We start from the raw sequence: 13,280 nt of genomic DNA, 5'->3' as shown, positions 1-13,280 counted from the left end.
TTAAAATCCAGATGCCATAATGAAAACCACTGAAGAAAGATAATTTCAGTAGCAAACCTGCTTCTCTCTTCCCAGTGTACTTAGGAATTGTATTGTTACAGTTTAGCAATCGCTCTAGCGTGTGCAGCACAGTGCAAGAGACAAGGACATAACCTCCAAGCTAAGAAAATCGTGATTGTGCATGCATGCCGTTGTGGTGTCTCTTAAAACCTAATATTGAGCAATGGTGCCATATTTCTCCTTCGTTCTGCCGTCACTAAGAAGTAGAGTAGCAAGAGAATGACAGAACTGCTAGCTGCATGAAACAAGAAGTTTTAGCACTTCCTTGGGGGGTGTGACAGACCATGTACCTACTAGAGGAAACTTTCCGCTGTTGCGAACTGTTGCCTAATTGATAACAGCGGTAATTGCAAGGTTAGTGGAGATATGGAGGCACAGTCACCTGCTCAACATTAGTAGTTGTGAGAGTCTAGGCTTTAAAAAACAAACAAGCAAACAAAAAATAATCATCTCTGTAACAAGATACAAAGCTTTGTGAGGAAAAAGTGAGGAAAGACAAAGAACATACCTCAGGGAGTACACTTTTGGTGGAATAACTTCAGTCGATAAGATTCAAAGCAAATACCCAAGCAAGAGATCTACTGAGATGACTGGGCAACGAATAAGCAGCTTGAGTATGTCTTGGCTTTGATTATCCATGATTAGGCTCCGCAAAGAAAAATGGTAGACTGTTCTGTAATTGAACAAACTCCTGTCTGGAACAGGTGACTAACAGGCAAAAAACCCCCCAATTTTTGGAGCCTCATTGCTCTGCTCAGTCTGCCTGGTTATCAGGCTTTGTTGTGTCACTAAAGCCAGTAGAGTCTATTCACATCATGCTCTGATTAAACAGGCGAAGTCAATTTGCTGAAAAATAAAGGATGGAGAATTAAGTCAGAAAATGTTAGCTTGTTTCCACGGGAGTTCTCAAAGCAGCGTTGTATAGAGAGCTTCCAAGTGATTCATAAGGCTGCCTCTGCCAGAAAGGAGACAGAAGCTGAAGCGTCCTTCCACATCACAGCGCCTTCTGGGGCCGTTTTAAGAATGCTATGGGCTTTTGTGATTGTGTAAAACATCTCTGCATTTGTCATTGCTCTGTGGCTGTCGTATGGCAGGAATTCATCTCAAATCATGTCAGTGAGCAGCAGAAAAACTGCAAGGGTTAATCAGAACTGACTGTCAACATCGTTTCATAAATTAAACTGTAATTTGAAAGTTTCGTAGTAATGTGTGCGAACTTCAAATCCAGTGAGGAGGATAAGGCAGCACAGATAGCGAAGTGGGGAAATGTAACAAAGGGATTGTATTGTTTCAAGCATGTAGAGGGACAGAGCTTCCTGGGAGATTTTTGGTTAGTTTGTTTATTTTTTAATCAAGAGTTTCTGTACTGGGTCAAATCAGAGGATTGTCTAGCCTCATTGTTTGTGCCCAGTGGTAGCTAGGATAAACAGAAGAAACATAGCAAGTACATTGTGGTACATCGCTCTACTCTTTCTTCTTTAAGAAGTGCAGTACTTCTGCGTTTTGTCCATTTTTCTTTCCTTGTTTCTTACTTTATAAAACTTGAAGATGCTTTACTTTTTTTTCCAAATACAGTAAAAAGCCCTGCCTATATAACCTATAATATTTCCTCTGAATTACATTATATGAGTCTCACTTGTTCCCTTGAGGTGGTCTGTCTTTGCAGAGAAGAGTTGAATTTAACCCTCAGTTCAGAGACTCTTGTAGGGGAAAGTAGGTGGTGGCTGGTTTTTGCTTGTACTCAGTTATCTTGAGTCTCACATCTTCCATAACTGTCATTTCTGTGGTTCTACTGAAAACACTTTTAAGGAATGGTGTTGAAACTTAGTATCTTTTAAATGCATAGTTCAGAGAGAAACTGAACTGTATAACACCAGTGATCTACTGAAAGATTCATGATACATAGTCACCTTATTGATAGAAGATTGTTTAAGGTGGGTTTGTTTTTTTCCTTCCCATAGATCCTGAAGTTCACCCTCAAAATGAGGATTACTGGGGCCATGTGAATCCAATAGGCCCAAGAGCCTGCTATGATGAAGGAAAGCGGGTTGCAGAGACCATGTGCTATGCATACATGAAACAGGTATTAAACGTGTATCAGATTCAATGGATTTTCTGTAATCACAAAGGTCAAATGTGTGACGAAAATGGACTATGTGGATTTAAAGGTAGGAGGGCAAAAGACAATGTCTTGAGTAGGAGCATTTACACTGTAGCTGCAAAATCTGTTCTTTAATGCAAAAGTTTTATTGCTCCCATCCGTTACGTTTTTTCAGATGAGCAGTGTTCTTCAAGAAAATGTGCTTTAGTCTTCTTGATAGACTCTGTCTTTCAGTACTATGAATAGGTTTTAGACAGATTAAACTGAGATGACCTTACTAATTTGGGAGCCAGATAGCAGAGTTGTTTTAAGTTGATTCTGTATTGAGAAGTAAATTGAAATCAGAACATACAAGTAAAAATTAGGAAGTTCTTTAATGAATACCCATATAGGAGCAATGTATTTTAAATCACTTTAGAACTATCTTAAAATTATGTAGGTATAAATACAGCCCTTAACAAAAAATATGAATACTTGGCTATGTAATGCACTTTTTCAAAGACATGACATGAGGATAAAAATGTATTTTAAAATGTTTGTGAAATGATACATGCCAATTTCTGTAGGTTTTATAATCAACAAGTAGAAAGTCCTCATTAACTTAACGCAGCATTGACTCTTTACCTGTGTGTGAATCTTATTCAGTTGCTGTTCAGCTAGTCTCTGGAGGACTATTCGATTAGAAAATGTGGCACACTAAAGAAAATCGTATCACTGTTTCTTGGTGTTTGCAGCCTTAATATACAAAGGTATAAATCAATCGAAGGTAGTATATTTTGTAGAATTTAAACTTTCCAATGATAAAATACTAAGGACTTTTAAAAACCTTGAAAACAGAATTAAACTTAAGTGGTAGGACTTTAGGGATGGTATTTTAGTACAGAGGTTGTAGTAATTTTCTCTTATCTCTTCTGCCAGACAGGGAAGGCAAAGGTTCGTGTCTCCTTTGTTCTCTTTTAAATCATTTACGGTACGATGTGGGGTACTGCTCTTGTTCAGGATGATGTCTTCTATACTTCATTGTAGAAGAATATTCCTCGTGGGTCTGGAAATTCATTCGCAGTTGAATATTGTAGTTTTTATGAGAAATGCTGGTGCTGTAGGGTATTGAATTTTTTGTGGTACACACTGCAGTATTCTTTTAGAAGGGCAAGACTGCAGGTCATTTTGCAAATCATGGGTTGTATCTTAAAGCCACAAGATGAGTCATGACTCTATCCCATAAATTTTATGCAGGATTTACAAAGGGTAGTAAAGGTTTGTAAGGTGGAACTGTGGTGCACCCATAAAGTGAAAATTTGTGATGCAAATGAGTTCTCCGTCCTAGGGGCAGCTCTGTGAGATATTTCTTGTACTTTATTATGGCCTAGTGAAGTCTGCGCGAACTTGTCCCACAGTCAGTTATATTCTGAAACACTCTTGAGCTGGTTTTTTTGGGGTTTGTTTTTTTTTTTTCAGAGTGTAGATGATACACTGTTACTAGTGGAAGAAATATTATCTTTCCCTAGTGAGGAAATTCTATGGAAATAAGTTTTGTGCTTTTAAGAGGGTTTTCAGATGGGAGTGACCTAGCCCAAAACAATTGGATTTACAGGATTTCAGGCTAAAATACTTCCAGAATCTTCTCAGGTTCAATAAAAAGAAGAAACAAACAAGCTTATTTCTGCATTTTCTTGTCACTTCTTCCAAAGATTTCCATGATCATGCACATTGTTAGGTACCTTAAATACCTAATCATGTTTCAAAAAAATTTAAAATAAAAATTAACTTCTACATTATACTTCTAGACAGGCTGTTTGAATCAGAACAGTTCTTGAATCTAGTCAAAGATGACTCTATTCACAGTTGTCAGAGTTCCTCAGTAGCCTGTCCTGGCTGAGACCTTTTTGGTGTGCTCTTTTCTGCTGGCAATGTTGTTTTGTTCACTTATTTTGACCCTATGAATTAAGCATTTCTTGACTTTATCTCCTCTTCACAACTGCTGTCTTTAAACAAGCCCAGCAGTACTTCCTTTATCAGAGTCCAAGGGCAGTATAGCATTCAGTAATACAGAAGCATCTCCTTGAACGGAGAGGTGGGCAGTGAAATACTTGCTGGAGAAACACAGGGCTCACAAATTCAAAGCATGTACACAAGTTCATCTCATCCCATCTGAGTGCATAGTTTGAGTGTATGTTTGCTATAGGCTTCTGGGAGCAGCTCTCCCTCCATAAATTCTTATAGGAGCATAGGTCAGCCATGCTCCTTAGTGTGAGTGGAAGTACTTGCTTCTGGAACTTTTCTCAAGCCACAGGAAGTTTTAGTTCCATGCCTTGTTCATCTGGAAACCAAGTTGCATCCTCTGACTTAGACTTCTTCAGAATTCCCTTCTCTTCATCTTTTACAGTACGTGCTAGCACTCCCTCCTGGAAAGGCTTTTTCAGTTCACTTAATTGCCTTAGCAAGATTAAAGGCATAGTTTTGAAGCTCTCTTATAATAACAGCTTGTTGATCTGTTTGCTTTCTTCATTCTGTACTCTTATCTTTATTATTATTCTGCCTATCCTTTCCTATCCTTCCAAAGTGCTTTTTTGCATAAACTTCATATACAGATGTGTGACTTGCTATAGATGTGACATGATTGCACAGCTAGTAATTTTTCTCTTCCACAGAACTTCTATTTTACTAGATAAGGTAATACCACCATTTTCCAAAATGAACAACATTTTTCAAATGCAAGTAAGGTCTTCCTGGACATATATAGGTGGAGAAAACATACAGGTGCGGGGGGGTGTATAAAGAGGTGGGAGGGAAGTTTCAGCACATAGTACTGCAATACAGATTTTGTGCTTTGTTCCAGAGTTGCCATTCACTACGCATTTAACCTTTTTAAAAAATGTGGTTGGAATTATGAAACTACCTGAAAATCCAAATATTCATGTACACTCCAGCTCTTGCTTTTTAAATACTAGTCAGCATCTGACACTACCTTCATGGCAGGATTCTGGTACGTTTGCATAGGCATGTTGTAAATGTAAATACACAGCATTTTAAATGCTTAGCATATTACCAGTGTTTTGTTAACTAGATATAATTTCTCCTCTTATACCATTGATGTGTAAGGAAGTTCTCCAGAGCTGAAGCAACATACCAGGTCACCATGGAATGTTGCAGGGAAATTTTTCATCTCCTTCCATTTTCTTCATCCTTTTTTCATACCAACTGTGTGACTGCAAGCTTCAGTGATCGCAAATGGGCTTAGTTGTACATGATGTGGTGTGATAGTTTTCAAATTGCTTTAGAATAGCGTAGATCTTCCAATTAAGAATTCCATTGGATGCCTTTCTAAGCATATAGGAGTGAATTGAGTTATAATCCAATATTAAGTATAACCTTCTTTAAGTGGACAAGTGTTGTGTTGTGCATTATATAATATGCTATGACCGGGACTGTGAAGACTGAAGGTGCTAAAAAAATCTTAGTAGGTAACAGAAGAAAGGAAAGCTGTTAGAGGTGAAGTTTATTTAATTAATGTGAGAGAATAACACATGCAAACTGATGTTGAAATTTGTTAAATATAGAAGTGCATTGCAATTGCTACATGAGGCTGATTTTCTGTTTTCTGAAAGCTGTACTTTCCCTCTAATCTTTAATTCACAAATTGAGTTTGCTTCATAAAAAGCCTTGATATAACATGTAGGGGTAATGAAAACTGTTGATTGAATTGCAACTGAAAGGGCATTGAATAGTGAATAACCAGGTAGTTATTGAGTAATTAGATTGAAAACAAATAGCTATGTTGAATTAAAGCAGTTTGCTTTAATGTCTTTTGGGAGTTTATCCTGTATTCTCTAATTATTGCTTGTCATTTTCTTTCCTTGATACTCAATATAGATTATTCTTAAGCCAGCAGCATTCATTTTTGGTGTTGTCATATAAAGTTTGCTAGTAGTTTGCTTAAGAAAAGATGCAGAATTGATGCTTTTTGTAGAAAAATAGAGTTTAATTGTTTGTGGTTCTGACATCACAGGGGCAGAAGAGGAAGTATTGCATCTCTTTGGGGCAATAGTCAGAAGTCCAGACAACAGTCTTTAGTGACACAGATGGTGGTTACTGTTGGATATATACCAGGCCAAAGCTAAATTGTCGTGCTAAGAGCTATCATGGATCCCTTTAGCTTTTTAGAAGCCATGCAGAGGAGTTTTACATCCAGGAAACTGGATATTAGTGAGGCAAAGGTTGGAGAGGGGAGTCTGTAAGATACTACAGGCAGTCAGACATCTTGGGCACTGCCTGTGAGGTAGAGTTGAGATGCTACAGCCCCTCTCACTACTGACTGAGATGGCATTGGCAACCCTGAAGTGCAGGTGTCATTGCTACTAGTGTCCCATCTGAGTTACTATGTACCAAGTCAGTGAAATTCAGAAAGAAAAGAAAAAAATCATACACAATTCCTTTCCTCTGGAAAGTCTGAGAGGTCACACATTCACAGTTACATTAATATTCTCAATAAATGTGGCAGTTCTGTTGAAAATTTCAAGTACTGTTTGTTGTTAGTCGCTTTTATCTTGATTAACTGGCTCCACTTCAAAAGAAGAAACAGTGCTGCTTTCAATCATTATAACTGCATGGTTCACAAATGGGCTTTTATACTTTGGAAAAGAGAAACCACAGATAAAAATCCTTCCCCATGGTTCAATAAAGTTAAGTCCTGCAAACTGTAATAATTTAGAGGTTAAAAAATGCTAAGCTTTTGAAACTGGCTTGTTCCAGTTACCCTCATGCAGTCCTTCTGATAGTCCTACCATTTTCTAAAACCTGCTGGTATGTATTCTCTGCGCTATTGGATTAATGGATCTGCACATTTTCTAATGAGCTGTTAAAACTATCTGTATTAATTTATTTTTTTTCTTTTTTTGCTCTGTAGGAGCTCTGCACATGAACCAAAACATTGTGTTTGGTCCTGTACAAATGCAGAAATGGCATGTAGGTTTCCAAAGCTATCTGTTGCTAACATTCAGTTGGAAGAAGTGAGGTGAAAAAGGGAGAACACTGTAGTAACTGAGGCAGTATTATAAAAATGCAACCTGTCGTTTCACTGGGTCATTAGTAATAGGAGCCTCTCTGTAAGTGGAGAGTTTCATTATTTAAGTATCTGTTTCTAAATTGTATTGTTTTACCTAAGTTGTCAGAACTCCTAATGTAAACATAGTGTGGATGTAATAGGAGGCTTTTTTCTGTCGGTAGAGCAATACTATAATTTCCAAATTATAGGAAAATAAAGCAGGAAAAAAACTGTCAGGTCTTCTGGCCCATATTCAGACACAATGGTTTTGCTAATGCTCTGGTATCATTACTGTTTCTACATGCTCTATGCTGTTAACAATTGCAAAATAACCTTGTACCTTAGATAAGGTTAGAAAACTGTATTTCGATGATGTTAAAAGCCCTGTCTGAAGGGAATATCCTAGTAATTCAGACATAGATGTACTTAAGTGGGTACACATCCCTTCTGTCCTGGTTTCAACTGGGATAGAGTTAATTTTTTTCCTAGCAGCTGGCTAGTGCTGTGTTTTGGATTTAGGATGAGAATAATGTTCATAACACACTCCTTTTAGTTCTTGCCAAGCAGTCAAGGACTTTTCAGCTTCTCATGCTGCCCTGCCAACGAGAAGGCAGGGGGTGCCCAAGGAGCTGGGAGGGGACACAGCCAGGACAGCTGACCCAAACTGGCCAAAGGGATATTCCATACCATATGGCGTCATGCTCAGTATATAACTGGGGGGAAGCTGGCCAGGGCTTTAGACCGTGGCTCAGGAACTAGCTGGGTATCGGTGGTCTACAGGTGGTGAGCAATTGTTCTGTGCATCACTTGTTTTGTATATTCTATTATTATTAAATTTCCTTTTTTGTCCTATTAAACAGTCTTTATCTCAACCCATGAGTTTTTGGGGTTTTTTCCATTTTCAATTCTCCCCCCCGTCCCACCTGGTAGGAGAGTGAATGGCTGTGTAGTTGTTTTAGCTGCCAGCTGGGTGAAAGCATGACAGCTTCCCAATGACGTCTCCTGTCAAAGTGTTGGTGGAACAGGCCTGTGGCTGTTTGCGTTGGCCACGTACAGTACATACAAGAGGTATGCAAGCTGAGGCATGTGCTAGAAATGGACATACTTTCAGCAAGGAGGTACAAATAATAGTATGAAGACACCTCAAAGAGATGTCGTAGCTTCTCTAGTCTGGGCAGTGTTAAACTGTAAGCATGATAATATTTCAACTGTAAGATAGGAGTTCTGGAGGTGTACCTTGTTTGTGTTCAGGGACCTGTGTTATGCCAAAAGTAGAGTCAGATGATTGTGATTGTCCTTTCTAGCTTGTTTAGGAGCTTTGCTGTTTATGAAATTCAGATCTCAGCATTACTACTTTTGCAAAACTGTTTTAAAACACTGTTAGTAACCAGGAATTAATTACTTCTTACTTAGACAATAGACAGTGTATATATATAAAAATTACCTTGGACCAAGCCTCAGTGTAGAGTATTGTAGCTTAAACACATCACGGATCCTGGTGAATGCTGTGCTAGTAATTTTGCTGTGATTACAATTCAGGGTTTTGGGAATAATTTTGAGGGTTAATGATCTCTGAAACACATGGAAAATAATATGAATCACTAATAAAGCAAAGGATGCAGGCAACAATCTTAGTAATTTTAGCTGAAACATTGATGAAGACTTGTGTCAGGTCACAGTGATATCCGTGCAACTGGGCCTTCCCTGGCAGATTTTTTGTTTTGTTGGTGAATCCAGTTGTCTGCTGGAGAGCAGACAATTGCAGCTTTCCCTTTCCTGATTTTGTGTGCAGGGAGGGCTAATTCATGCCTGCTGTTCGGATAGATCCACAGACTTTACAAAGAAGGAAGCACTGTTAATTAGTAAGACAGCCAACACAAGGAGATATCTTTTCTTAAAAAGCTTATAAAACTAAAATATGTCTTTTTAAATTAAGATGTTATCATAGCATCCTTGATGCCTTGATACTTTCTGGAGCAGGGATCTCTAGAACTAAGTGGTAAAGACTCATGCTGAAGTCTGTGGACAAGTTTGTCTTGCAGAGGAGATTGGATAACTAATGCTGCTTTTTGACTGACTGCTATAGAATAGTCTGAGTATTTATTCAGAGGAAGTATCTCTGTGAGCCATAACAACCTTTCTTGCATCTTTTCTGTCTTCTCTCTCCATCTGTACAGGCACGGTCTCTGTGAACGTGTTCATACTGGTAAATAATAGAGTGAGCTGAAGTATTTTGATAGCCTACAATGCTGCATTGTATTAGCTTGCTCTCGGGCTCGTTTTTGGATTGCTGAAGGAACTTTCTGTCTGATTAATCTGCCATAGGAAGGCATAGCCTTAAACTGTGAGGACAGAAGCCAGTTGATCACATTTGATGTCAGCATCAGGGGTTACTCTCAAGCTCTCTTTTGTTTAGCAATATAAATGTGGGCCAAAGAAGTTTTTCCCCTTTCTCTAGGATAGAATAAAATATTGTACATGAGGTAGTCTGTCATAATTAACAATGTTGTTGTTGATACTCAGTGTAACAGGACATAAGTAGGAGTGTACCATAAGTATTTGCAGGCAGTTAATACAAAAAAGGCTGGAGAGTTACTCAACATGCAAAAAAAATAGCTTCAAAGGAGATGTTCATGAAATGGCAAAAGGAAACTTAGGACAATTTTTAAATTATTGGCTCCAAAATCACTTTGTGGAAAAGCTTCTTTTGAGAAGATAGCTCCCAGTTTTACAGGCACAAATGGAAATTCAGCTGCTTAGAAAATAGATTTTCAAAGCAGTAGGCTGCAGAGGAAAGCTTTGCTAGATGACACTATAAATAAAAAGTTATTTTAAAAGACAGCGTTACAGTGGGGGGAGGGGAATAAACAGAAGGGAGAAGAAATACTGGATTCACTGTGGCTATGAGCAAATGCCTATAGAGAATGTGTTATTTTTCTTTTCTAGATCCCTCGCTAGTTTCCAGCCAATACTGGAAAACAAGGCTGCTGCCGTAGCTTGTGCAGTACAAGAGAGGCTTTTTGGTCAGCATTGTTTAATGAGTTATTTTTATCTTGAGTACTAGCTTCCAAGTGCCTCATTTTCTGTACTTGTTATTAATGGCAATATCTGGAAAGCCCCCATGAAATACAATCCCTCCCTGAAGAAGTCAGTGTCCTTTTTAAGGTAGAGTGCTGGGCAAAGCAAAAGAATGAGAAACTCTATCAGTATATTTTTCCAGATACAGTGAAAGCATTGAGAAGACTCTGAATATTGTGCTGGAAGTATATGTTTGACATGTTACACTGCTTTTTTAGCTAACAGGAAATAAAGAAAATGTTCCCAACTGATGCATTTTGGGTGGGAAGGCACTTAGGCTCTGTACAGGGTTTCTCAGCAGGGCCAGGTGGGTGTTGCGAGGTTATTTTTTTGGCCCTGTTGTGGATGCAAACTTGTTGTGTGATAAAAACCCAAGACTAGCTTTTTTTATGGTACAATAGTTACCTCCCTGGTTACTGTTAGTTTACAATTCAGTTGCAAATATAAACAACGTTTGATCATGGTGACTGAAACATTACCTACAGTTACACAGAACAGGGTGTTGTTTGGCCTTCTACATACTAGGAAGTGTTGGGCTTTACCTATACTGCTTGGTGTTCCCATTTCTCAACACCAAGTAATAGCTAAAGTGTTAAATGTGCCTTTTGCCTCTCTCACTCTCTCATCTGTAAAAAGCTAATGCTATTGCTTTCACAAAACTTCTTTGAGGATTCATTTGTTGATGAATCACTTGGAGACCTAAGAGAGAAGATTAGATTTTTCTGCAAATTTCTCGTGTACGTGGAGCTACATTTATTTCCAAGAAAAATGTGTTTCCAGGTCTCTCCTGACTGAAGTGTATGTGACCTTCAGCCACAGATGTGCCAATAATACACTTGTCCAGTTTCCAATTTCACATATTTGTTGCATTTTGCTTTGAAGATTTGCAAAATATCCTACAGAAAGGACTTCTGGGAATGATAGAAACATTTCTTGGAAAAAACTAAGCCATTGAAGAGACCTGGATTGTAATGCATGTATTTACATAGCCTAGTAAGTAGCAGGGAGCTAAGAAACATTGTGGCTGTGGTTACAAAGCCACTTGCTTTATAGCATGGGTAAACATACTTATCTGAAGTGTTCAACTTTTCAAATCTTTGGAAATGTTACGTTGCTACTATATCTGGTGATTGTGAGACTTCACTTATGTGCAAAAAATGTAGATAAGTCCCGGGTGAAATAAGTTGGTGTTGGAAGGGTACTACTGAAAAATCTTAAAGTTCTTGTTTGAAGAAAATGCGTTGCTGATATTATCAGCTGTTCTAGCACTGATTTAGAATTTGCGTTACAAGTACTGAGAACTAGTATAAATTACCATGCTGTATGCACTACGGTTTCCAGTAGCATTGATGAGAAGTTAGAAGTGTTTCATGGTGAGAAAACAATGCATGTTTAAGCTGTAAGAGGGATTCTTAAGAAAGCTTTTGGGCAGGGAAGAGTTAATTTGCACTTTTAGGAAGACAGATGCTTTTATTAAGGTAATAACAATTCTTTTTTTCTTTGCTTACAGGAAGGAGTTGAAGTGAGGGTTGCCAGAATATTCAATACTTTCGGTCCTCGAATGCATATGAACGATGGTAGAGTTGTCAGTAATTTTATCCTACAAGCTCTCCAGGGAGAACCACTAACAGTAAGTAATGACCTCTCAGTGATATGAAGAGTTGTTTGTCTTTATATCCTATCCTCATGTGCTATGAAAGAGGCTAGGTTTTAGAAAACACTGAGGTTTCCCCCCGCTCTGAAAAATCAAATCTTTCAGTATATCAAGCTTAAGTGTATAGAATTATATATGCAAAGATGTGCTCTGTTGATGGTATTGGTGTTCCTCTACCAGAGAGAAGAAACAAGGCTACCAGTTGCAATCTGAGAAAGTGTTTTAGTCATCCTGAACTTGAACCTTTGTCACAACTCCTCTGTGGGAACACGGCATGACAGTGTTTACAGAATCATGTTTTGGTACCTCTTCCTGTTGAGGAGCTTTCTCCAAACCCTTTTTGGAAGTTAGGTATCTAACTGTCTTTTTGCAAGCTTGGAGATTAGCCTAAATTTTCCCTGCATAAGGTAACGTTAAAGGCCTTCACGTATTAGTAGGCCAGGACTGTTTTTTCTTGCCATTGACAAAGTGTTGTGGCATGGCCCACATCTTTACAGCTAAGTTGTCCTGCTGAAACAAGTTGCCATATCCAAATTGTTTGCTGTGAATGCTCCTTGGCCCTTGATAATGCTTAAGCAATGTCACAACATTGTCTGGGAGAGCAAGGGCTGGCACAGGCCAATATTCTGCAAAAGGTGCTGCTGGTAATTTAGAAATACAGACAGTGCCTGACCTATGCCCTGATCCTGTTTAGTTTACTGCTATAAAATAACGAGGATATGTAAAGTAAATTAGGAGGCATCCTGAAACAGGAAAAAGTAGTTTGAAATCTGAGATCAGTTGTGAGCTCATGGAAACTTTTACAATTTATGTGACATACAACAGAAATTTCATATAAATATTTGATAATATTGCCTAGATTAGAAGAGTGAAGTGCCAGGAAATCACTCAAAGCCTTCTGCTAAATAGCTAAAAGTGTTGCTTAGTACCTCCACAGGGCAGCTATCTTGAGATTTAGACAGCATTCCTTCTATTGGAGACTATAAAATCCAGAGTTCAGCCAGGAATTCCTCTAGGAGAGTGCAGATAATCCAAGGAGGAAAAGGATGAAACTTTTGTGGCAGCTCCCACTACCATGATTCTTGTAGAGCAAAATCTGAAACTGGATAGAGCATTGAAGAGTCTAGACCAGGGAATAAGTCATGCCCAGGCAAGATGAAGCTTGGTGTCCTGTGATAGATCTCCCCTTACTTTTAATCTTTTAAAAATGATATGCCAAACTATAGCTACCCACTGCAAAACTTGGGTAGTAGACGGTACCGTACTGACCAGGTGAAATCTAGAACTCTTTATAATTTTTTTTAAAAGTTCAAATTATGTATAGTCTGCAAAGCAATGCACAA

The 13,280-nt window shown here is 38.4% G+C and overlaps 1 protein-coding gene across 1 annotated transcript in view; it reads left to right on the top strand.

Moving 5' to 3' along the window:
- The window catches only part of UXS1 (UDP-glucuronate decarboxylase 1), a 62,393-nt gene that overhangs the window by 38,184 nt on the left and 10,929 nt on the right, over positions 1-13,280 (top strand). Inside the window, exons 9-10 of the mRNA XM_054842341.1 lie at positions 2,022-2,143; positions 11,794-11,913. Coding sequence (XP_054698316.1) covers positions 2,022-2,143; positions 11,794-11,913 — 242 coding nt within the window. The remainder of the gene's footprint in view (positions 1-2,021; positions 2,144-11,793; positions 11,914-13,280) is intronic.

This window comes from Grus americana, chromosome 1, assembly GCF_028858705.1.
Source record: "Grus americana isolate bGruAme1 chromosome 1, bGruAme1.mat, whole genome shotgun sequence".
Classification (NCBI taxonomy): Eukaryota; Metazoa; Chordata; class Aves; order Gruiformes; family Gruidae; genus Grus; species Grus americana.
This window is presented reverse-complemented; position numbering and strand designations above follow the sequence as displayed.